This window comes from Pundamilia nyererei, unplaced genomic scaffold, assembly GCF_000239375.1.
Source record: "Pundamilia nyererei isolate P.nyererei 1_Seehausen unplaced genomic scaffold, PunNye1.0 scaffold00004, whole genome shotgun sequence".
Lineage (NCBI taxonomy): Eukaryota > Metazoa > Chordata > Actinopteri > Cichliformes > Cichlidae > Pundamilia > Pundamilia nyererei.
This window is the reverse complement of record NW_005187405.1, coordinates 6,729,288-6,755,816: the sequence shown is the minus strand read 5'-3', so window position 1 is coordinate 6,755,816 and position 26,529 is coordinate 6,729,288. Positions and strand designations below refer to the sequence as shown.

General features: G+C 40.2%; 1 protein-coding gene across 1 annotated transcript in view; it reads left to right on the top strand.

Moving 5' to 3' along the window:
• Nucleotides 1–18,740, top strand: part of cdh2 (cadherin 2, type 1, N-cadherin (neuronal)) — a 60,133-nt gene extending 41,393 nt beyond the window's left edge. The window contains exons 5-16 of the mRNA XM_005721386.2: nucleotides 92–247; nucleotides 3,110–3,254; nucleotides 3,519–3,691; nucleotides 4,695–4,832; nucleotides 5,316–5,501; nucleotides 6,229–6,482; nucleotides 7,178–7,320; nucleotides 8,278–8,511; nucleotides 9,327–9,560; nucleotides 9,795–9,934; nucleotides 14,793–14,957; nucleotides 17,506–18,740. Of these exons, the coding sequence (XP_005721443.1) occupies nucleotides 92–247; nucleotides 3,110–3,254; nucleotides 3,519–3,691; nucleotides 4,695–4,832; nucleotides 5,316–5,501; nucleotides 6,229–6,482; nucleotides 7,178–7,320; nucleotides 8,278–8,511; nucleotides 9,327–9,560; nucleotides 9,795–9,934; nucleotides 14,793–14,957; nucleotides 17,506–17,712 (2,175 nt within the window). The 3' untranslated portion in view covers nucleotides 17,713–18,740. The remainder of the gene's footprint in view (nucleotides 1–91; nucleotides 248–3,109; nucleotides 3,255–3,518; nucleotides 3,692–4,694; nucleotides 4,833–5,315; nucleotides 5,502–6,228; nucleotides 6,483–7,177; nucleotides 7,321–8,277; nucleotides 8,512–9,326; nucleotides 9,561–9,794; nucleotides 9,935–14,792; nucleotides 14,958–17,505) is intronic.
• The last annotated feature ends 7,789 nt before the right edge of the window (nucleotides 18,741–26,529 follow it).

Below are 26,529 nucleotides of genomic sequence, written 5' to 3'. Positions count from 1 at the left end.
TGTGTGTGTGTGTGTGTGTGTGTGTGTGTGTGTGTGTGTGTGTGTGTGTGTGTGTGTGCGCCCTATCATTAACAAATCTTTATACCAACAGATCCGATCAGATCATGATAAAAACCGATCCCTGCGATACAGCGTGACAGGCCCTGGTGCTGACCAGCCTCCCACTGGAATCTTCATCATCGACCCAATTTCCGGAGAGCTGTCTGTCAACAAACCCCTTGATCGGGAGCACATCTCCAGCTTCCATGTGAGTCATGTAAAATAGTTAGAAACAAAGGCCCTCTTCAATAATTCCTTGTGATTTGAAAAGGTTTTTTCCATTCTGGATTATAAAGAGAAATGTTCTGTGGTAGTGCTGTACGTGCCTGCCAATTGGCATGTGCTCAAGAGTCATGTGTAGCCTTAACAATCTCAGATTCCATAAAGACTGGGGGTCTCCCAGGAAATCTGACTTATCCGTCTGAGAATTTCAAGGATTTTGAATAAATTGTATGTGTGTTAGATATATCACAATGAGCTGCGATGCTGCTGTATTAGTGGTTTTTCCATTCCATTAAGTTTGACTTAAATAATGTGCTTGAAAGCAATATGGTAGAAAATCATAAAGGTTGTAGTTTAAATGAAATCATAGCCTTTGACATATTCGTCTTGTGAAGTCTAATCAACTGGCCTTGGAAGGTCACAAAGTCACAGATGTCTATGCTTGTTCAATTTAAGCTATATGTCCGTAATTCTTTTGTAGTTTTTGCAATTTCCTCTATTAATGTTGCTGTCTGCACTTGACACTGTAACATGAAGTCCACTGAATATTTTGCAATTCAAGCACCAGGTATAAGAATCACACAGCAACTTGTGGTAAAAGACTAGTATAATAGATGATGCTATTCTGCTGCTGCACTCGATACATAACATCACCTGAAAGAAAACCGACAAAATCATAAAGATTTTAGTTATCCTCTCCTTTGTAGTGTCAGTGTGCGTGTATGTGTGTAGAGCTCTGTTGTAATAATGTGTCAGTTAAGTTGATTTGGCTTCATTTTATATACCATTTCTACCCGTGTGAGTTTCTTCATTACAAGTTGGTGAACTTTATCTTCATTCATTTGATGGGAATTATCACAGTGAGTTAAGAAGTAGTATCTGTCAATCTGTTTAGAGAGCTTGGATCTAATAGAGTAACTATATTTGCTGCCACAGATATAACTCTGAATTTATCATTTGTTTTTATACTTTTATGCTATAAAAGTATGACAACTCATGTATGAGTGAATCTAAATCCCATGTTAGGCATGAAGCATACATTATGTTGGACAAAATAGACTTGAACGACAAAAAGATGCAGTGAATCAGATTTAGTCTTATAAAACAAATGGGCTTCCATGTTAGGCAGCAGTATAACTATGATAAATGATGAATATGGTAAATATGATATGAGTTAAACCAGAATGTATTTGTCTCGCGAGACATCCATGAAACAGCTGTGGCATTTCATTTGAATAAATATAGTCGTCCTTTATCTTTTGCTATACATGCATAGCTGTCTTTACAGCGCGTTGAAAAAGTATTCATACTCTTTGAATTTCTCCATGTTTTGTTATGTCACAGCCACAAACATAAATGAATTTTATTGGGATTTTATGTGATGGACTGACACAAAGAAGGGTATAATTGTAAAGTAGAAGAAAAATATGCATCTTTTTTATAAAGAAACATCTGAAAAGTGTCCCGTGCGTTTGTATTCAGCTCACTTGTGTCAGTACTTTTTTGAACCTTTTGCTGCAATTACAGTTGCAAGTCTTTCGGGGTTTGTGTCTACTAGCTTTGCACATCGACAGACTGCAATTTCTGCCCATTCTTCTTTGCAAAATAGCTCTAGCTCAGTCAGATTGAGTGTCTGTGAACACCAATATTAAAGTCTTTCCACAGATTCTCAATAGGATTTAGGTCTGGACTTCAAATGGGCCATTCTAATGCATGAATAGGCTTGGACCTAATCCATTTCATTGTAGCTCTGGCTGTATGTTTAGGGTCGTTGTCGCTGTTGGAAGGTGAACCTCCGCTCAGTCTCAAGAATGTTGCAGCCTCAAACAGGTTTCCTTCCAGGATTGCCCAGTATTTAGCTCCATCCACTTTCCCATGATCTCTCGCCAACTTCCCCACAACATGATGATGTTGCCACCACTATGTTTCATAGTTTTTTTCAGATGATAGATTGAAAAGTGGTCTGTGAGATACTGAAAACCCAAAATATGTTTTCATAATACAACCCTGCTTTAAACTTCTCCACAACTTTATCGCTGACATGTCTGGTATGTTTCCTGGTTTTCATGATGGTTTTTTTTGTTCACTAATGCTCTCCGAGGCTCCCTGGCCTCTCTTCTGTGGAACCAGCTCCCAGTTTGGATTCGATAGAAAGACACCCTCTCTACTTTTAGGATTAGACTTAAACTTTCCTTCTAGATAAGGCTTATAGTTATGCCTGGATCAGGTGACCCCGAATCCTCCCTTAGTTATACTGTAACAGGGCCTGGTCTTTTGCAGATGGCTCTCTGATCCTGCTTCCTGGAAAAGAGAGTTTTTCCTTCCCACTGTTGCCAAGTGTTTGCTCATAGGAGGTTATTTTAAGGTTGTCTCTGTATTATTGTTGGGTCTTTACCTTAAAAGATAAAGCACTTTGAGGCACATGGTGTTTGTTTTGGACCTATATAAATACATTTGAATTAGCAAACCTCTGAAGCCTTCACAGAACAGCTGTATTTATAATGAAGTTAAAGTACACATAGGTGGACTATCCAAGTAAAGGAGGCTGAAAACAAATGCACGCCACACTTTATGTGGCTATCACATATAATCTCTGTTAAAATATGTTGTTGTAACGTGGCAAAAAGTGGAAAAGTACTCCAAATACTTTTTCAATGCACTGTATATGAGCAGTAACCCGCACACAAGTTGGTATAAGACTAATTCTTGTAATGGCTTTAACACAAAGTTTGATAGGTGAGACTGAGTAAGTGCTTTGTGGTTTAAGCCCATATGTTGTTTATGTGTATGAGAACATCCTTTACTTGAACAGTGCTTATAGTACAGATGTGTTTGTATTTTCCTCCAGCTAAGAGCTCATGCAGTAGACCTGAATGGAAACCAAGTTGAAAACCCTATTGATATTGTGATCAATGTGATCGACATGAATGACAACAGACCCGAGTTCACCCATCAGATCTGGAATGGCACCGTTCCAGAGGGTTCCAAGCCAGGTAATAAAGTGTATTCTCTACCACTGTGTTTTCAGATTAAAGAGTATTGATGGCATTTCTGGGGTGGCCACTGTGTTATCACTTTGTCTAGCGATCAGCTGTATTATAAGAAAACAAAAGCATTAAGGATGTATTACAGCAGAACTATAATTCCAGTTGTGTTCAGCGTAGCGGCGTTCGCTGAACTTCTAATGTATTTTGATTGCCAATTAGAGCGGTGACGTGAAAATATCGACACCCTGTCTCGTTCTTTCTATCCCTTAGGATCATTTGTTATGACAGTGACGGCTGTTGACAAAGATGACCCCAAAACAGCCAATGGGATGCTACGTTACAAGATCTTGTCTCAGAATCCCGAGAGTCCAACCTCCAATATGTTCACCATCAACAACAAAACCGGAGGCATCATTACAGTAGCAGCAGGCCTGGACAGAGAGGTATTTGACACTTTTCTTTCCTTGGTGCTTGTTTAATCTGCTCAAATACTGTTACTACCTTACTCTGACTGTAAAAATAGTGTTTAAGAAGGTTGATTTAATAGGCATACTGCACCTGCATTTAAGTGACACCTTCATTAGCAAGGCCATCCATTATATTCCATGTTCTTCATCTTCTTACTCTGGAGATATATCAGTGCATTTGAGGTTTATGTTTCGATTCCTTTTTAAAGGAATGCCAAAGCTGCTTAAACATATATCAAGGCTGTCTGAGAGCTAACAAGCCAACGGGAATATTTCTTATTTAGAATTAAAAGAGAAGTAGAACTGGACTTTCTTCATTTTCACCTTCTCTGTGTTTTTCTTTTCTTTGTTTTTTTCTTCTGTCTTTTTTCTAGCCTACGAGCTGTACTTTCATCTTATTTTTCCATCTCTGGAATTGCAGGGATCTATCTCATAATAAATAAAGTAATATATACAGCTAGTTGCCAGTTGGTTCAATTCTAGTGAGGGCAATCTGGCTGAGGTGGCTGCTCAATCACTTCCGCCCTGGGGGCCACCATTTTATGTCCGCCAGTTGCCACCATGAAAGTAATTTGGCCGACTCTCATTACCTAGCAACTGGTCCATCACCTGAGTGGTTTTTAATGTGAAAAGAGTCATTTGTTAGCTTCATGATACTGTCCAGAGCAGAGATGTACTTTTCGCACGCGCACACAGAGACACACAAACAAATTCAGAGTACCTCACAGGAAATAAACCAGATTAATATAAAAAACCCACCATCAGTCACGATAATTATGAAGCTAGCCTGTTCAGTTTGGTTTCACTTTATTTGGACACATTAATACTGATTTACAGTGTGCTGCCTTCTTAATAGGGAGCCTCAATCAATTCAATAGTCTTAAGAATGGATCCTGTTTTTATGAAGCTTCAAATGGAGATTTTTTGATGATGCCATTGGGAGTGATGCTAATTCAGCCTCTTTTTCCTTTCCCTTTAGAAAGTGCCACAGTACACACTGATAATCCAGGCCAGTGACATGGAGGGCAATCCCATGTATGGCCTCTCTAACACGGCCACGGCTGTCATCAGAGTCACTGACATTAACGACAACCCGCCAGAGTTTACTGCTGAGACGGTAAGAAACAAGCTCATATTGGAGATGTCAGCACAGCAATCTTAGCGTAAAAGAGGCACCACAAGGACTCCTGTTTCACCCCAATGTAGATATATGCACTCAGCTATCGGTTCTGCTCACTTACCTAGTTCTGCTTGCCCTGCATTTCTGAAGCCATACACAGATATACAAGTTACCAGCCATGCGTAAAGTGTTATATCCCCCTCCAAATGTTGACACATGCAAGTACAGGGGATGCCTGCCCGAGTGAAAGAGGCACTTGCTGTGCCTGCGAATCACTGAAATTTGTAATGCTACTGTTGTGCTATCGGGGGAGCACGGGGAATGAGATGACCATGACGACATGATAAGTTACCTTAGATATCTATTTACCCAAGATCGGTCCTGCTGTGCCGTGTGAGACAAGGCTCAGTGTATTTTTCGCTGCCACAGCAGTATCACTAACAGCTCGCTGCTCTCTGTGTTCATGGTTTATTCATGCAGTTTTTCGGCGAGGTGCCTGAAAACCGCGTGAATGTCATTGTGGCTAACCTGACAGTGACTGACAAGGACCAGCCCAACACGCCGGCCTGGAATGCTGTCTACAAAATCACCGGGGGCGACCCCACCGGCAGGTTCTCCGTGCCCACTGATCCAACCACTAATGAGGGCTTGGTAACAGTCGTCAAGGTAAATCCTCCTATTGAAAAAGCTCTTCAAACAGCCTGTAATCCCATGGAAACGCATAGTATATGTATGCATATATGTTTGCAATGATACATGACATGTGGTCTGGCATGAAAAACATGGGGCATGTTTATTTGATTAGGAGATGCATGGATTTAATAGAAGGAAAGTTGCCTCATATGTCATCTCACCTCTTGTCTGTAAAAACCCATTAGCAATCCGCCCTGATTAATTATCTGAAAGTAGAAAAATTATTTTGTGTAAAGCATCTGTAGACGAGTACTGATAAATTGCAGCACCTCTCGGATTTTGTCTTTGATTTTTTTTTTTTACAAAGGTTAATTTAGTGACAGCAATTCATATTTTGTAAAAGCTTTGTTCCTAACAAATATTGTGCAAAATCTAAATTTTAAAATATAATGAAAGATTTAAATCCTTTTTTTTTGTTAATTCCGACCACATTTCAAATGGAAAAGATTGGTTGCGCATCTCTTACACCAGCTCTCCTGCTGTTTTGTATCCTTGAGCTGACCATAAAAGGATTTAGTCTCTTTATCTCGTCCCACTGTCCAATGCAAGTGTTCACTATAGCATTTTTCAGGCAAAGACGAAGAAAATGATTTAGTTATTGCTTTCAGATCAGTGACACATAACCACAACTTTCATGTGATTTAGTTTACCCTATATGTTTAAGGTGTGATTCACTCCAATCTCCTTTACTGTTTTTCAGCCTATTGATTATGAAACCAGCAGGACGTATGTGCTGACAGTGGAAGCGAGGAATGAAGTTTCCCTGGCCAAAGGCATCCACACTCCCCGACAGTCCACTGCCACCGTCTCCATCAGAGTGATAGATGTCAATGAGAGTCCTTACTTTGAGCCCAACCCCAAATTCGTTAGGCTTGAAGAAGGAATGATGCCACAGTCAACACTGACCACTTTCAGTGCACAGGATCCTGATCGCTTCATGCAGCAAACCATCAGGTACATTTTACAGTAAAAAGTAAAAAGGAGAGTCTGATTGAAACTTTACACCTCTTCAAAAGATTCGAGTCCACCTTTCAGATGTGGAAATTTGGAAGAATTCCTCTAATCTTTAAAGTTAGCCCAATTTCCTCGAATGTGTTCTCCCCCTTTTCAAGTACATCACATCCAGCTTCTAATATGAATAATGCTATTGAGCATGTGAAAAATATGGAGTAATATGGTAGGTTAAGGTGACAGCTATTCTCTCCATTAGGCCTGTTAAGATAACACTTAGCAGCCAGCAGCAGTCTCCATCTCATTCTTCAGCCTTATTTTTTTTCCTTTTCATCACAGCTATTTGGCAGTGGAAGTATTTATCTGCTTGAAAACAGTCCATGAGAAATGAGCTAGCTTTGTAATTCCACGGCTTGTCCTACAAATTAGTTTGAGCTACTGAGTTTGGTTTCCCCCGTGAGGCCGCTCTCCAAAGTTAGAATAATTATGTAAAAATTCATGGTCTAAAATATTTATTCCGTGTAAACTAATAAAGACAAAAAGAATAAAATGCCAAGCTGGAAACAGACTTTTTTTTCCAGCAGAATACAAAATTAAACCTTTGAGACATTCTCGATGCTTTTATCAGAGAACTCGGTAAATAACGCCTGGCTTGAAATAACGAGTCACTGTGTGAATCTCTTTGTATTTCTCTTCAGGTACTCCAAACTCTCAGATCCAGCCAACTGGTTAAGGATCGACACAAACACCGGCCGGATCACAACGTTTGCCATTTTGGACCGAGAATCACCTTACGTGAAGAACAATCTGTACAATGCAACATTCCTGGCTACTGACAATGGTACGTTTCTATCTAGATGGATGCAGTAAGAGCTAATACTCACTTCTCTAAAGGAAGCCTAGCTGTCTAGTGTAGCCTACCTCTCAAAGGTCTATCTTCCACGTTGCATCACTTTGACTACCTCTGTGATGTGTTTCACCTGAAGCCAGTGCACAAGTGCAACGCATCTGCTGAAAAAAAAATCTATCTTGGTTAAAGCCACAAAGACATTCTCAATTCTCGAAGGTCAACCTTAAACCAGGCACTTGGCACATCTGAAACGCCGAGCACCTTATTGGGGGGTTAATGTGCTAGCAATCCCAGAGCATGTGGATGTATTCACCTCGTCTCTGAACTGGCGGGATTTACCTCTGTTCAGGTTTACCCTGTTCTACGGAGCATAGCTTAGGCCAATAGGCTTAAAAACTCCACCAATAAAGAGGTTTCTCAGCATTAATGGGTCAGGATTGGATGACTAGCTCCTTTGAGCGTGGCCTGAATGGTAAAAAAGCCTCTTAGCTGAGTGAATACATAGAGGAGCCTGAGAGGAGCGACAGTGGGCTCTGTTTGTCTGCTTTAGTATTCCCGACCCGTGCCCTTCGTCAGGAAGACGTTCTTCAGACACACATACAAACATACACACTCAGAGACACACACACACACACACACACACACACACACACACACACTAAATGTTCTGATATCCAAGTGTTTCGGCCCATCTCCCCACATAAGATTAAATTCTCAGATCAGTATTCATTTTGTGCGGATCTTCCTCCACTAGAGCAAGAAGCTTTTTAGAGTGAAACCCAAAGTTTAAACTTCATGCTTTACTTTTCTATGTCCACTGTATAATAACTGCGAAATGAGAGATGGCATTTCAATAGCAAGTATTGCTTTCCATATGTGAATTTTGGGAAATCTTACGTCTCGTAAAAAGTTGATGTTAACTATATGTGTGTTTTTTATTTTACACAGGTATACCGCCAGCAAGTGGCACAGGAACTCTCCAAATCTTCCTACTGGATATCAATGACAATGCGCCCCGGGTGTCCCCTCAGGAGGTGGAAATATGTGAAAAGCCAGACCCGAATGCCATCAACATCACTGCATTTGATGGAGACCTGAGCCCAAATGCTGGGCCATTCGCCTTTGAGTTAGCCAACAGGCCCGTTGATGTTCGGAGAAACTGGACCATAACAAGAATCAGCGGTAGGATGCAGACTATGATTTCACCGTGCTGCTCAGGCGCTGGAGCCCTGGGCTAATTTAGTCAAACTAACCTTCGTTTTGCTGTTCCCCTGATAGCGTGTGACAGAAGGCAATTCGGCTGTTTTGCGCTTGCGTGCCCACGTTTGTGTTTGTTGATGTAAAAGAAAAGTAAAAAGTGGCATTTGATGATTAATTAGAAAACTCCAAAGTCTCAAATCATACAGTATTTATAGCATTCACATCTGTTATCCTCCAAAGCACATGTGAAATTTGTGTATTAGTTACACGCTGTAGAAATCACACAGCCAGATCTGACAATGAAACAATATATTAACCTTACTCAGCAGTCACTAATTGTTTATGCTAATTTACAACAAAACACGAGTGTAGGAACTCATCTGTTGTTTGTTAGCTACTAGATGGTGCGAGTTGAAACGCAGTGAATATATCTTAATAGGATAATGGCATTTGGATTATCGCAGCTGGGAATTTAGCCTAAGCAGCATTATCAAAACGCATTCAGTAGATTTATAAGCTCCAAATCCAAATCAGGACCATGTTTTGGATTAGATATGCTGATGCAACTTCCAGGTAGGAATTTATGTTGCATATTTGTGGTAATAGGAGTGTAATCACGCTGCGAACATAGTCTACACAAACAAGCATTCAGAGTTTAGACTTAATCCCTTATGAAAGGCTTCCTGTCTCTTTTATATTTAGACAGCCTGAGTTATTTAATCTTTAGACTCACCACTCGAAATGTGTTTCCTCTAACAAGGTGCTAAGACAGCTCTTTTCTCCTGTCCGTCTCTCAGGTGACTATGCTCAGGTGAGCCTGAAGATTGGCTTCCTTGAAAGTGGTATCTATGAGATCCCCATCATAATCACGGACTCAGGCAACCTGCCCATGTCTAACACCTCCTACCTGCGGATTAAAGTGTGCCAGTGCGACATCAACGGAGACTGCACTGACCAGCAGCACATCATGGCTGCCGGCCTAGGCACAGGCGCCATCATCTCCATTCTGCTCTGCATCATCATCCTCCTCAGTGAGTGTCTCAGTGGCTCTCTCAAACAGCACACCACGGGAACGCACACGGGGATTATAAAGACAGCTAAACATTATCCGAGATATCACTAGATTACCGCAGGATTAACAAAAAGATAGCCTCGATCAGGCCCACGTCCAAGCTCTAAAACACTGGATCCGATTACATTTGAATGAAAATATGCAGGTTATTATTTTTCATTGTATGAGAGCTGCTTTTCTTTCTGCCTATTAGTTCTCGTGCTGATGTTTGTGGTGTGGATGAAGCGTCGTGATAAAGAACGTCAGGCTAAGCAGCTCCTTATCGATCCTGAGGATGACGTGAGAGACAACATCCTGAAGTATGATGAAGAAGGTGGAGGAGAAGAGGATCAGGTAAGAATCATAACAGTTTGGGTGCGCCTCTAAAGAATCAGAAAATCTGCTGTTCTCAATAGAATAGGTAACAACAGATGTTAATTACTGATTGTGAATTGTACCAGGATTTAAATGATTTTAAGAGAATCTGATGACATTTGTGGCAGTGTCTGCTTTTTTATTCAGCCCCAAACAAACGATATAAAACCCAAACTGTGCTGAATTGAAAAGTTAAATTAATAATAAATAATAAATGAATCATAGAGTACTGTGCGCAAGCCTTGAGCTACCCCACATTTCTTTATATTTTGTTTACAAGGAGCCAGACGTTCTTGTTTTTAAAATGGTCCTGAGCAATAGTTTCCCTGGGTTTCTAAAGGATCTTTCAAAGCAGCAAATGTTTTTATGGATAATTGCTGCTTTTTTCACTCATTTTCAGTCCAGTCCTTGTACCTGATTATTTTCAGAGATTTTTTTGTTTAACTTAATTGATAATTGATGAATTTTCATTTTATGCCTTGTATTAGTTACTAGCAAACACCCTCACCCCAATTTAGTTGAATCTACTGAAAATACCACAGACAACACAGGTATTTAACAAAGTATTTTTTGCACCAAGAAAGTCATTCCCAAAGAGCTAGTGTCCAAAAACTTGGCATATTTCGCCACGATGTGCACTGTGCCCTAAAAAGAACTGAGGAAACTGAAGTAGTTCGCCTAAAAAACAATCCGTATCCATCAGGCAAACAAAGGCTGGGTGATGCAAACTTACACAAGTACTATAATCAAAATTAACAGAAAGTCTTATGGTGTGAAATCTTTAGTTCAAATTGTTGTCAGTATGTTCAGAGAAGATCAGGAGAGAAGTATGGCACGAGAGTCTACAGCCAACTGTAAAACACGGTGTCATGGTTTGGGTCTGCTCTCACTGTCAAACTTCATGGAATTATGAACGCAGCAAAGTACAATCAGATTTTATCTACCATGTAGTATCATCTGCAAAGCATTTAATTGCAACATGGAAATGTTTCAGCAGGATAAAGACCCCAAATAAAAGTATACCTGAATAGAAAAACACATGATAGACCACCGTCAATCAGCTTTCAGTGTCCTTCAAGAAGCCTGGAGAACTATTCCTGAAGACTGCTTAGGAAAGCTTGCCAGGGAGAGTTCAGGTGTGTCAAAGAGTAAAGGTGATTGTACCATATATCGACTTTCAACTTGGTTATAATTATAGAGGCTCTGTTTTTGATTTTTGCACATTACTGTATGTCTTGATGTCTATATCAATTAGGCATTAATAAAGAAAGTAACAGAGAAATACTTTACAAATTCAAAGTTTCTGGGGTTTTTTTTGGGGGGGGGGGTATTTGGACTGTGTCAGCATAGTTTAGTATAAGGAGATATGAAACAAGAAAACATCTCAGGGGCAGTTAATAAACCAGATTTTAATGGTCCTAAATAACTGTAATTCTTTGATGTATCCAAAAAGTATCAAAATTCCACAACAGCACATTTTTAAGTTAATAATAATGACAATAATGCTCAGATTTCTAAAAATCTTTTTGCATTGTAACATGTTTATATGTTTATCCAAACAACTTTTTGTTCTTTTTTCTTTCTTTTCTTGTTTTGTTTGTGTTATTGCAGCTTAGGAGTCTATTCACACTGCAGAGAAATGCCATGCTATACACATCATCTAGCTGTACAGTGTGTGGTCTTTGTTGGTGTGGAATATTCAGGTCATATTTATGCAGCACGGAAGCAATTTCTGCATAGCTGAAGCTACAGAGGACATAGAGGACCACCTAGATTCTTTTGCAAGCATGCATAGACTTACAATGCTTCATTCTAGCATGAGGTCTGCTCATTGTGCCGCTTTAGGATACACTTCAGCAATTCACAATGAATTGTAAGACGTAAATTGGAAGTTTTTTTTCTAGGAGGGAGCTGGAAATCGAAAGCTCGAATCAATAAGGCAAACACATTTTGATCCAATTGGTTCCAGAAATATTGGGAATGTCTCTCAACTGGAACTGCTCTCCGCTTCGCAACACCAACACAACAGACATGCATTGCCACAGGCATCGGGAGAGTCACATCTCTGTATCATCCCGCACTGATCAGGCTCACACACAGGCACAAATTCAATTGTCCTAATAACCCCTTGTTAGCAAAATGGAATCATTTCATAAAAAAAAGGCAGTAATATACCAAATGGGCTATTTTCTTGCTGCTTGCTGAAGTGCTTTGGTGGCTTAGATATAGCAGAAATGTGCGGGAGACCCCAGCCTGACCCAGAGCAGGAGCAAATTAGCCTGGGAGACTTGTAATTGGTAAGCTGATGTCATTTAGAGACAGACATCTGCTGTGGCACAATAATGAAGCCCTGTCTAAGGTAACAATACGACTGGAAAGCCATTACACATCTGCCAGTGATTAGACAGGAGGGACTGAACCACTTGTGTATTCGCGTCCTCACTTTCCAGCACAAAATGCACAAACTTGCGGCCCAAAACATGTTGAAAAGGAAACAGCCACATGATATAACACCCTTCAAAGGCAAACGAGCGGGTGCAGCAATTTATTGAGGGAAAACAAGCTTCCATTTTGAGTGGTGCTGAGAAGGGCAGGGAGCCAGGAGAAAATGGTCTTGTCTGTGGAATCGGCGAAGTCAGTGTTGGGTAAAAAATAGACCTGACTTTCCCAGCAACGTGGACTTTATAATGCCCACCTCTGTTCTCCCTATCTCCCGCTGGGGAGGAAATTGAAGTGTCAGACCATTGGGTGCGCTCAGAGTATATGATTTTAGTTGTTGCTGCCATTGCCCTGGTTTTGTATTGCTCTGTGAAGTACGCATTTCATCAAAGGCAGACAGCTGATCAGGCACCCACTCAGCACACATTGAAAAAAGTAATAATAAGGAAATAATGACAGATGGACAGGCAGTTGCGGACAGGTTTGCAAGTTAAAAAAAATGGGAGAGAAAGAGCCATCTGCTTCCATAAGTGACCTCAGGAAAATTTCCTTCACCTTAACCTAACCCAGTGTGGCTTTGAAGGCATGCTTTGGAAAAACCTGAAAGGTTTTGATTTATTTTTCAATAAATGAAACAAATTAACCACCTGTTACACAGATAAGAAGACATTCTGCACATCAGAGGAACTATGACTTAACTTCAAGGAGAACTCCAAATTTATTAGAAAATAGCGCTTGCTTTTTTGCACCTTTGGTCATTATTTTAATTTTTCATAACCCTGAGCAAAAGAAAATAATTACTGAACTACATCTACAGCTTTCAAATAGTTTAACATTTTTGGATTTCTTTTTTTTTTTTTACTCTTGTTTTATTAATATTGCTGTATATAAGAAAAGGAAAACTATGCTCAGATCTGCACAGTAAGAAGTAACCTCAGCGAAGATGGGGAGCTGCTAACAAGCAGACCTATTTCTAGTCTTTATGCTGAGCTAATGATAAGCTTATAATTGCAAGGACATGAGAATGGTAGTAATCTGTCGACCAAACGTATCACAGTAAAACAGAACGACAAAATAATCCTCTAACAGGCACCTCACTCTAACAGGCATATATATATATAGATATAGATATAGATATAGATATAGATATATAGATATAGATATAGATATATAGATATAGATATATATAGGGTGTATAATGCTTAACAATGTTTAGTCTTCTTTGAATGTGGGTCATGAACGCCGGTGGCAAATATTTCATCAGGCCAGCGTATGTGTGAAGAGTCTGATCCCTGAAGGGGGCTGGTATATCATTAGACCTTCCTGCATAGTTAAGCCATTATATGGCTCCATTGCAATTCCTGTCACTTGTTCCTGACCCTTCTGGAGCATGACCTTAGACAAGGTGAAATGGGAGTTGGACTGAAATGAGCCAAAGATGATGGATACCTTTTTCGTGTGGCATGTGACTGTTATTATACCCCATTCACCAACAGAGCTTTTGTTATTGGGTATTAAATCAAATAGCAAAAAAAATGTCTGGAGTAAAGTACTTGTAAACTGACTTCTTGCTTGGATGTGTTTTTTCTATTCAGGATGTTGGTGCTTCATTTGAGGATTTGTTGTAAAATTGTTTCAAGAATATCTGCACGTTTTTTCCACTCTTTCGAGTGTCTGTGTGTAGGTACGTGTGCAACTGAGCAAAGACAATTTTGAAGGGGCATATTAGAGATGGATGGATTACGAAAATCTCTTAAAGAGAGACAATCCATCATGCACGCTTATTAGGCACACACTCTGATTCTCAAATGGCATTTTCTCTATCATATCTGCTGTCACCCTGATACCATTCAGTCATTCAGCTCAGCTGGGTTGTTCTTCACCACAGCCTCTTTCTCGCTCTTAACTCCTTTTTTCTCTTCACCCTTTTTTTTCCTCCTTCTTCCTTGCCCATGACTTTGCGCAAACTGCGAGCCATTCAGGTTGCCTTGGTAATGTTAATAGGATTAGAAATGGCTTATGCATATCCACCATCCCGTGTCTGGGCATTGATTAGAGCAAAACAGTCGCCTGCACATCCTTCCTGCAGCACACCGCCCAAGTACAAACACTCTGCAGCGTATGATGTGGTCCTCAGCTTGGCCCCCCCTCAGCGCTGGCGCTTTTTTATGTGTCAAATTGTCCCTGGGCTTGTACTTCACAGACAAGAAGATTAAAGTTTCCCTCGTGTTCCCTCAACTCTTCTCGCTGGATTCTAACTTTAAAATCTCCCCTCCACTGAGCTGAACTACTTCTTCCTACTTACAGCACAGGATGTGCTTACCTATTTAAATAATCATACTCAGTTTGGGGTCTTGCCACGGTGCTTAGCTAAGTCCCTTCTGTCTGTATTCCCCAGGATTATGACCTGAGTCAGCTCCAGCAGCCGGACACGATAGAGCCCGATGCCATCAAGCCGGTGGGAATCCGCCGTCTAGACGAGAGGCCCCTCCACCCTGAGCCACAGTACCCAATGAGGTCAGCAGCACCCCACCCCGGAGACATCGGAGACTTCATCAATGAGGTAAAAACATCAGCCAGTAATGTTGTTGAAATCTGACATTGTTTTGCGGTGAGGTGAAAATCAAATCCAAGGATAAGAGCTGAAATAAAAGGATCAGAGGTCTCGCAAAGCTTGAATTTCATTTCCAAGCTGACTGGTTTTCTTATAATAAACTTGTGTCTAAATAAACAATTTGGCTCATATGACTGAGCATCAAGGAGTTGCTCGCTCCCTTGTAGTTGACAGAGAAGTACTTTAAATTGAATCAGTCGTTATGAGAATTGTTTTCATCTTTTCCCAGCAGAAAGTTGAAACTTTTTCATTTCAGAAATATCCACTCAAACATGTATAAAGCCCAAAAAGTACATGATGCTAACTCACTTGGATATAATTGTTTTTCTCCTCATTTTCTGCCAAAGTAGAGTTATAGATGTGTCAGCATAGAAATAGGAGATGAGAGAAGCAATACATTGGCTTTCTATCGCAGTGAACTGTTCGGCGTGCCCTCGTTTGCCTCAGGCCATCATTGACTCCAGCATGAAGGGAGAATGTAAAATGAAAAGAGCAGTCATATATTTTTCACAAGCTCCAACAGACAAGAGTTTCACAGCATTACAAATGGAGTTCTCCCCTAGTTTTTGGATGGTGCCCATGTTTTTAGATTAGAGCTAGCTCTCTCTGCTCTGCCCCCGAACATCTATCTCTCAGATCCCTTTACTCAGGCACCTCTTATTTTAATCTCACCGTGAGCCATGTTACTTGTCGTAACAGCTAATATGTGATGAAATGTAATAGTCTGTGCTGTCCCGCGAGTAACAGCCTGACAGTTTAAACCATTCTTGATCGCTTATTTTTTTCTTTAGCTTTTTTTTAAACATATCATTTTATAGTGCTTGCAAGGCCTTTGAGACATTTCCGAGCACCCTGACCTGTTTTTAGTTCCAAATTTGACTGCCACTAAAGCTCAGTCATGGTAGCTTCAGCATGCACATGGAGCTGGAATCCGACCTAACTGATAGGGCTATCTGCCAGAGGAGCAGGGAGACAGCGAGGGCTGGGGAGGGGGAGTGTGTCTGATCTCCATCCTGAATGGTCTCCACATGCCCCAGGAGCTTGTGTCTCCTAATTAAATTAGATGGACAAAAAATAGGAATAGGTTTAGCAGAAGGACTTTAACTTGACAATCTGACAAACAAAGGTCTATTACTGAACTCCTGCTTTGTTCTGACAGAGGGGGAGGGGGTAGTTTAAATACAATAGCACCAACTTCAAATGACCTTTGTTGTCCACAGGTGGGACGTCTCTCCACAGAGGGACGCAAACCTTAAATGATTGCATTCATTGTTTTACATAGAGCCTGGCGGGGTTAGGTGTGCCTAGAGATTACAGTGGATTGATTGCACATCTCTTTGTTAACCGTGGCACAAAAAAGAGACCGCGAGTTCACCATTTTACTAAGAGTGGTTATTATCTTCGGTGCGGTGTATGACTCGGTTAACAATGAAATTACAGTGAGTTCCGTGATTGACTAACCTTATGAAACTGCCAGTGGGGTTGTGGTTGTAGATGGAGGGGGCTATAACCAGCAGAGCGATTATGGTTGTAATTGTAATGAACGATCCATCTGTCATATTTCCCACAAAATTATCAGCACCAAAGCCCTGAGCAAATACTTAACAAAAAGCTAACAAGTGGAAAATAATCGCTAAGTGCCCGGGCACTTTAATTCAGTACATCTTTTTATTTGAGAGCATTTCAGCACTGTAATGGCAGTGCGGAGGAAACTATAAATCTTCGACAAGTTCCCAGCGAGCTGAGGTCTCGTTTCTCTGCGTTATGTTGCTCCGCTTTATTTTTAATTCATTTATTATTTGTTGGGTGTCCTCAGTTCCGGGGGGTAAAAGGGAGAAGCGAAGCCTGGATCCACATGGTTCATGGCCAAAGCGCATCTCAACTCCTAGATTGGCAATCCATCAACTCTCCCAAGTCCCGTTAAGGAAGGAGGCTGGAAATCAATAACAATCCATGAGGACTTTTCACACCGGTGTGAGGATTTCTTGGAATGTCAAACATGATCTTGAAAGTAGAACCGCTCCCACCAGCACTGCGGGCTTCACGATAACACACAGAGACACGTTCTCGCTGGTTGCCACAGTTAGGCGTAGTGTTTAGGCCACATTCAGATATAAAATGTTACAAATATTTTGATCTGATGATAGACGACCATGTGTCGGTGCCAGAGTCGTGCTCCCTGTACAAAGCCAGAGGAGTGTTAGTTGGGGGAAGGGGAGATGGAACTGTCATCTGAGGCTACTGGTCATGCTCAATCTTGGCTTTCGATCAAGCCAGCAGCCTAGAAACATCAGGAGAATCCCAATGAAACAACACAGAGGAAACACACAGGAACAGTAGAGCCTGATTAATCCTTATTTCCTGAGCAAGTGCGGAGGGAGCGACCGACTGTTTTTAGTACAGCCGTTTGTGTGCGGTAGTGGGTGGGAGAGAGTTATTTTTACGTGACTCACTCCTCGTTGTTTAATCTTCTCATCTAACGTTTTTTTTTGTACAGGGACTCAAGGCAGCAGACAATGACCCCACCGCTCCTCCCTACGACTCCCTGCTAGTGTTCGACTACGAGGGCAGCGGCTCCACAGCTGGCTCCCTAAGCTCCCTCAACTCCTCCAGCAGCGGGGGCGACCAGGACTACGATTACCTCAACGACTGGGGCCCTCGCTTTAGAAAACTGGCAGACATGTACGGTGGAAGTGACGACTAGGACACAGTCACGCCCTGAAGGATATAAAGATGAGAGAGAAAAAAAATGAAGAAAAGGAAAGATTTCCTGTTGATGGACATGGACAGCTGATATTCCCTGAGAGAGAGAAAGGTAGAACCATGACAGAAAATAAACAAAAAAATAAACATTGATTCAGAATTTTTTTCAAAAAACAACCAACCTAGGCTTATTGTTGTAGTCTACGCATACATATGCTTGTTGAAAGCTTAGGCATAGACTGTGGTCCAGTTACGGAGGAAGTGGGAGGGAACACTGGTGGACTGTCACCATTCAGATTGTTGGTATTGAATGCGCTCAGTTACACTTGAATTTCACAGTACAGAAGCACTGGGATATAATGTGCCTTTTTGTACATTTTTTTGGATCTAAATGATTAGTTTTATGTTCAAGGCTTTAATGGTACTGACTTTTGGAGTGATTTCAAACAAAGTATGTTACACTCTGGTATGCTTCTACATGCTTTTTTTTTTTTCTCCTTTGGTTACAAAATGCTCCTGTTTGTTGAGGATTATTTAAATGAACCACAACGATGAAGAAATGAAGGATCATTTGTTAGTTTGGTTGGAAAAGAAAAACAGTTACGAGCAACACTGTACAGTATGCTAGACATCTAGACTTTCTCACTAAAAAAACACAAAAAAATTAAAAAAAATTATGCAGCTGGTTGCAAATAAAGGGAGTTATGAATCATACTTTTGTAGCAGCTTTTTGTTCTCTTTTTTTGAAGTGATGTAGTGTTTTACAAAAACAACAAAAAACTTTTTTGGTCTAATCTATGTACACTTCATTTGCCTTAGTCATCATCTGGTATTTTCAAGTTTTACTTCACTGTAAAAAGATAAGATAATGTGTACATAATGTTTTTTTTTCTTTATCCTTTCTTTTGATGTAGTATATGAAGAAGTGCAAAAAGTTCCAAACTTGTAAATGTATAATTTGAACTACAAATTCAAGTTTTTTGCATGTTTTTATCTTTTCATGACAACAGAAAGGAAAAAAAAAATTGTTGTTTCCCAAATTTATTTACAAAGTGGAAAGAAAAAAAAATAAAAACCTGGGTGACATTAAATGTGTAGAAGTTAAGAGAGTTTTTTGTAAGAAAAAAAAGAAAAAAAAACACACACTTAAAAAAAAAAAAAGAAATTAAAGTAGTGATCTTGTCAGCACAACTGTTGAATTTGTACCAAAAAGGGTTGGGGGTGGGGGTGGGATGTTATGCTCGGCACTAATTACGGAATCAGCTTTAAGACTGGAAAAAGGTGTTGGACTTAAGCTTTGTGGATAACCATGTGTACTGGAACACAAATTATACATCTCTGACCCCAACCTTCCAAATAAAATGCTAATTTTGGAGCTAAAAACTGCCTCTTCATTTGTTCTTACTGAAACTCAACGTTGTTGCAGAGGCTTAATTAGATTGCGAATTATGTAAGCTATCTCAAAGGACAATAGTGTTAAACAAAAACAAAAATAAATAATAATTCTACAACATTCTGCCAGAAGCAAGAATTAAATCATTTAAATCCTTATTTATTTGTTTCTCGCATATACATATAAAATCAAATCGCTTAAGGCCAATATTAGGCTATAGATGATAAGTTGTGTGGCTGGAAGGGTACACGCTAAACAATAAGCTCATTCTGGATCACTGTGTGTGTCCCTAAAGCAAGTCAAGGTCAAAGGCTCATGGCAAACTCAAATCCATCCAGCACCTCTCTGCCATCAGGGATTTGTACTGTTGAGTACTGTAGGTCAGATTGGACTTGACCTCAAAATGAAGAACGCCTCCAAAAACTGCCTCTAGGGACTCTGCGTGTATCTTGACTCTGGGGACATTTGGGAGGATGAACAAGAACAGCTGTGCGTGTGTGTGTGCGTGCTCTACGTGGGAGTTGCGGCAGTAACGATGTGTTCAGTTGTCACGTGCAAGTCGTTTGGCCTTCACCTGCCTTTCGTTTCCGCTCTCTCCTCTATTACATTGGGACTTGTAATTCACAGCCAGCATTTGCCAAGTTGAATAGATGTGGACATGGCTTATTAATTCAACCAAATTAGACAGGAGCGGGTTTGGTTTTGTAGTCGTCACACAAAGCACAATGAATGTCTGTTAGAGAATAACCAGTGAACCGTACCTGGCTTTTGTTTTTCAGTTGGTGTAATCAGTGTGCTGATCTGTGTTAATCAGTTCCACATCCTGTACCTCTTAGCAGTCTTTCATATATCCTGCGTGAGCCACGGCGTTATTCTTGCAGACCTCAAATGACCTTGTGCGGCGTGTATCATTTATCTTGCTGTATGCATAACCCTGCCCTCCATTTGCCAGAAGCAACATAACATTTTACAGTGCCCAGTCAGATGATATGTTTAATGATGAACTGCCTGACCTCAAAGTGTTGTTTCATCTGCGACCGAATCAAATTTGCTTTTCCAAATTACTCCCTTTAACTTTCAAGTTTTTAAGTCAGATGGCTGGTGGGTTTTTTTGTATATCCCTTTGTTTCTGCTCTCCTGATAGAAGGCTTACACCACTTAAACCTTTGGTTAACTGTTTTTCTTTACTTTGATCTTGAGCAGGGACAGATGTGGTTAGTGAATCAACGTCTTAAAAGGGTTTTCATAAAATCCCTTTGATTGCGCTGATGTGCCCAAACTGTGTATCCATAGTTTTTCAGTCCTTAAAAAAAAAAAAACTCATTTGTTTCCCATAAAATAAACATAGTCCAAAAGTTCCGACTCATCTGCTGTTTCTATATATTCTGCTAGGAAAATAGGGAATGGGAACCGCTATTTATTGAAACGTGCAAAAGACACCTGGAAAACTGCATAAAAGGTAAAAGCAAAGTTTGTACAATACCAACGAGCTTGAAAGTCAATATTTGGTATGACCACCTTTATTCTTCAACACACCGTGAACTCTCCTTGACATGTGTTCTTTATGTGAGTAGTCCTTTGGAATAGTTCTCCTGGCTTCATGAAGGACATTTAAAGTTCTTCTTTGCTGGCTGATTTTTGTTCTGTTGTCTGTCAAGATGATCCCGCACTGCTTCAATAACGTTGAGGTCCAGACTCTGAGCAGGCCAATCGATTTTATTTTGTTCTATCCTGATATGCTTTTGCTGTAGTGGCAGTGTGTGGGTTCATGCTGAAAAATGAAGCCATTGCCAATCAGATGCTTTCAAGATGGTACTGCAAGGTACATCAAAATCTGACCATCCTTGTGTGCGTTTGAAATGTAATCAATTTTGACAAGATCCCCAGCAGTGTGGGATCATCTTGAAATGCAACCCTAAACCATGACAGGACCTCTGCTAGGTTTTACAGATTGCAGTAGATACTCCCTGTTTTGCTGATCTCCTGGCCTTCCTCCATACAGACAGTCTGAATTTCGATTCATCGCTCCATTAGACCTGTTGCCACTGATTTTCAGTCTAGTCTTGGGTTATTTTGCATAACTCAAAATCTGACTGCATTACTCTGCATTAATAATTTGACAAGATCCCCAACATCCCTGGCTGAAACGCAGCCCCAAACCACGACAGACCCTCCTCTGTGTTTTACAGATGACTGGAGACCTTCACTGCTATGGATCAACTAAAAGGCTAGATGTATATCTCAGGTCCTGTCTCAAGTCTTTGCTCCTCAAAGACAGGACTTTTAGATACTGTTCATCTGTTATAGACAGTTTTTTTAGGCCTGCTACTTCTTCATCAATCCTGCACTTGTCAGTTTCCTGATATTTCTAAAATATCTTAGATATACCAGATAAGTCAAGTTTTGGCTAATAGCTCTTTGGAAATCACCAACAAGCTATGCCAAAATACTATTATACGCCTGTCAAACTATGTTATCATGTTTTTGTGATAGGCTGATAGTAACACAGTGCCTGAAGACACAATTTAATATTGGTTCCTTGCTAAATTGTCTCTTATGTGTAGACACTGAGCCTTTTTTATGGTTGAATGAATCATTGTTAGGTGTTAATTTGCTTAAAAAAACAACATTCCTTTGGAAATGCTAAAAACTTAATTACTTACTGAATAAATGAATTAGTTGCTTTCCTTGTTATATTACTTTTATTTTACTCTGAAGAAAATTACCTAAAATTCATTGCCACATAATTATCAGTTAACGATATAAAACTTGTACAGAGTACACTTATGCACACATCCATATCCTAATGAGGACACACACACAATCTTTTTTCTTTTTTTTTGGTTTATATGTATGAACATAAAGCTAAGCTGCAACACAAAGCAAAGATGAAAACCAAATAGACAAAGATCAAATGGACTTCAAAGTGATCACTACAATGATTCTACTGAAACATATACAGGTATAAATGGAGACTGCAGGCCTGACTCCTCATTACTCCCTTTGTTAAAGTTCAGGGTCTGCCTGCTAGTCTACAGTCGGCATGGGCTCAGCTTTAATACTATTCTGGGTTCCTTGCTAGCTTTGTTTTAGCATGTCTGTGCAGTTGGTTGCAAGAAGTTGAAGTTGTATTAGCAATATTATGCAGATGTTTCTATCCCAAATGCAGTTTGCATTTCATCATTATGCACTTCTTTTGTGCAATAAAAATAAAAATGGTAAATGGTAAAATGGCCTGTATTTGTATAGCACTTTACTTAGTCCCTAAGGACCCCAAAGTGCTTTGCACTACATTCAGTCATCCACCCATTCACACACACATTCACACACTGGTGATGGCAAGCTACATTGTAGCCACAGCTGCCCTGGGGCGCACTGACAGAGGCGAAAAGAAATGACTATATCACCACTTCTCAAAAGCTGTAGATCACTTCACCGTTTTCCTCCTTTAAGCACATCAACTAAAAAAAGTTGATTGTTGCACAAACGAACAGGAAAAAAAGTGGGTTTATTTCTGTCCGGTGTGAAAAACTGCAGATTATGTAACACATAAAACAACATACTAATATTACAGTTAATTATATTGTTATATTATTACCGAGATCAGTACAGTAACCCGTCACATTATTGCATTACTGGAAAATGTAATGTGATTACAATAACACGTTAAGTTGGAATGCGTTCGATCCTAATAGAATATATTGTTTGCTTATCATGTTATGCTTACCATGCTTGTAGTTTTTATGCTAAGATAGCTCTTGCTAATCTCTACAATGTACACTAGAAAATAAATAGCTGTTGCCTTTTTTAGCCACTTTTTTTTTTTAAATTGACGCGATGCATTTTTTTTTTAAACTTTACTATCTCATTTATGCCTCCTCTCCAGCAAGATCTCCTCCACAGCACCTCCCATCCTGCCATATTGCCATCTTGATGTTTACATTGCTCCAGCCGGCTCCAAGAAGTCAAATTCTGTTCCATTTTTTAAAACTCCCAGTAGGGAGAAAAAAAAGTATTGATATTCCAGCACTGCACTTCAATTTCACAACATGGATTATCCCCTAAGGTACCTGGCATAGGACATAAAGGCAGCTGCTAGACAGTGCCTTCAGTATCCTCACCCAAAACATATAGCTTTGCACCATTTATAGACATGTACTGTTAGAGACTGTGGACTAATGCAAGGAAAGTTGTTTGCTATAGTTGGAGTGCAGCAGGAGTATGTTTTAAAAGAAAGTGAAAAGGATGCTACAGTATTTGGAAGATTCTTTTCACTGACATTGAGTGATTTTCATCATTAATATGCCATATGTTCTAGCAAGGTTGAGTGAAATTAATGTTCAAAACATTATCTCATTTGCACATTTTTAGCTAGCTGACAAATGGGTGCAAACACCCATTTAAAATGGATTAATATGGATATGAATGACAGCAGTTTCTTCCGCCAGTTTATGCAAATGTCACACAAAATGTATGCTAAAAAAAACACCTCAGAAACACTAAACAATAAATAATGAATGTGCTATTAATTGCTGGCTAGCATTATGGGCTTTGCTGTCCCTCCTGGGGTGAGATTTGGCTCTCGTGTGCATGTTGCTTTCCAGTGACACCATATCTTTTCCCATTAGATTCTGCAATATGTGGCGGGCACATTATTATTTTAGGTTTTATCCGAAAAATTAACTCCAAATACGAGGTGGGACTCAACTTAAACCCCCCTTGGGTACTCCCAAGATGTTGTCTTGGAAAACTGCTGCAGATTGCTGTTCTTACAAGCACCCCAGGGCCACTTTTATTGACTGTGAAACAATGCTTTTACCATCACCCCCTACACCATAGCAGATTTACAAGACAGCCATCTCAGCTCCTCGGTGTGTGTGTGTGGATGGCTGCGCAAGTGTCACAGAGCCACCCAGCCTCCATGGGGGGGACTGTCAGTAAACATGCAGAATACAGACTAGAATCCAATGCAAACCAGCTTCTAAGTTATGCTGCTCCTGACCTTTGGTGGACTTTGGGAAGATGGATGCTACCCAGGCTATCGATAGAAATTTCTGGCCTGGAGGAGAAAGAACATATTTCTTATAGTTTCCCAGCTCCTGCAAGCTACCTTGAATGAATAAGTAAGCAGGCTGGATGACAGAGAATGCACAGTGAGCCACATGAAGTCTTTAATGTATTTGTGTAGTGTCAGCGGCGTAGAATAAGTCAAATTCATTTCCATGCAATTGTTGACTAAGTATAATATGAGATCATTTTTGCTTGTGTTGTCTCACTAGCAGAGAGTGTAAGAGAACTGCTCTGGAGTCCCAGGTTTTGGTTGTTTGTTTGTTTTTTTGCAGTTGCACCAGCCTTGATCTATACCTCCCTGTGTTCACACTGACGGCAGACAGATATCTCTCGAATGGGTTTCCCTCTGTTTCAGCAGATATTGTTCTTCCTCTGTTCGTGATACTGATTTATCGGCTCTCATTTATCAGCTTCCACCCTGCCATTATTCTCAGTCAACACAGTTGTGACACTGGTCACAGAACTGAGAGATGGAGGGACGGCTGATTACGTGATTGGGAGTGAGCTTGGTGGCGTGGACTGACATGAATATGATGAAAGCTATTTTCTTTTTCTCCATAACATGCATATCAGCTGAGCATGAGACTTTCAGGTTGTATATGAACGTTCAATGTCACTTGTTCTTGCCTGCGAGTGCACTGAAGGCATTTCTCATCTTGCTCTGGTCTCTCTTGCATGACTGGTTGATGCGATCCACAGAGGACATGTAATCGTAAACCATGCACATGCACAGAAAGACACCCAGGCCATCACTTTGTCTTTCTCTCTCTCACACTTGCACACACAGCAGCACTAGCCATCTCACGCACAACCTGAAACTGACTAAAAGGAGCAATTACATCAAGCAACTGCAACTCACTCCAGAGAAATACGTTTGAGATTTTAATTTTCAAATGAAATAGAATATGCAAAACTTGAGCTGGAAAAAGAGAACAGCAAGCAAAAAAGGAGCGAAACAAAGAATCCCTCGAGTACTGTTAGATTTATTCATGCTTTCAAATGCTTGACATTCCATCACCCTCTTGTCATTAAAGCTTTGGGTCCCTTGGCCACATTCGCACAATAAGTGGATAATTTCTTCCAATAAGCACAAATATGTTACTGGGATCTTGGTGCTGACTACACAGGGAGTTCCATGATCACTGGCTAATAAATGTAGAGAGTCCTGAGATCAATGTTACATTATGGTCTATATGGAGGGGGGAAAGAGGCCACTGGCTAGTCAAGTCTTTCCTGTCTGCTGACTCTATTGTAGTCAGTCATTCATATAGATAGCCGAGAGCTAAAGTGACAAGCGACTCATGAACAAAGCTCCGGAGCATAGACAGTCTAAGGAGCATTGGTTTTCATTCACGCGTTGTCAAAGAATGCTGGACTTGATATGGGAGTGCAAATCAATTCAAGAATGTTTTATACACCATCTTATTTCTTTGGCATCTGTAAAATGTCAGTAATAACATGAAGAACATTACTGAATAGTAATAAAAAAGTGGTAGTCAGCTCTGACAGATGTGTCAAACAATCTACTGTGATGAGCTAAACACAGCAATTATGAAATCCCTTCACTCTTTTTTTGCTTCTTTAGATTCAATTTAAATTCTTTTAAAAAATAAATTGCTCAAACTGGCATCAGATAATAATATATAGTGTAATACAATAACACCTTAATATCAACACTTTACTCGATGATAGGTGTTGAGAGCAAACATTTCCAAAGGGGCTCTATTTAATTGAAATCAGGTTACTGTGAAGGCAATTTAAGTACAGCGAACTGGTTGTGATGTCAAGAAACCAGTTTGAACTTTGTAACTTGGTGCTTTATTCTACTGGAAGCATCCATGATGATAAAAGAATAGACATGGTCAGCAACAATACTCAGGTGGGCTGTGAAGTTTAAACAATGCACAATGTTCGTTGCTGACAGAATTGGCAGCCGGTGCGGTCTTCTGCTGCTGTAGTCCATCTGTTTCAAGTTTTCACATACTGTACGTTCAGAGATGCTCTTCTGTAAACCTTGGTTGTAACGTGTGTTTATTTGAGTTACTGTTGACCTCCAGACTCAAAGCAGTGTGGCCTTTCTCCTCTGACCTCTAGCATCAATTAGATATTTTCATTCAGAGAGCTGCTACTCAATGGTTATTTTCTGTTTTTTAAACCATCCGTCCATCCATTGTCTTCCACTTATCCTTGTCAGGGTTGCAGGGGGGCTGGAACCTATCCCTGGGCACCCTGGACAGGTCGGCAGTCTGTCGCAGGGTTAACACTGTATTTCAAACCATTCTCTGTAAACTCTGGAGACGCTTTTAGGGAAAAAATCACAGTAGATCAACAGTTTCTGAAATAGAACAGCCTTCT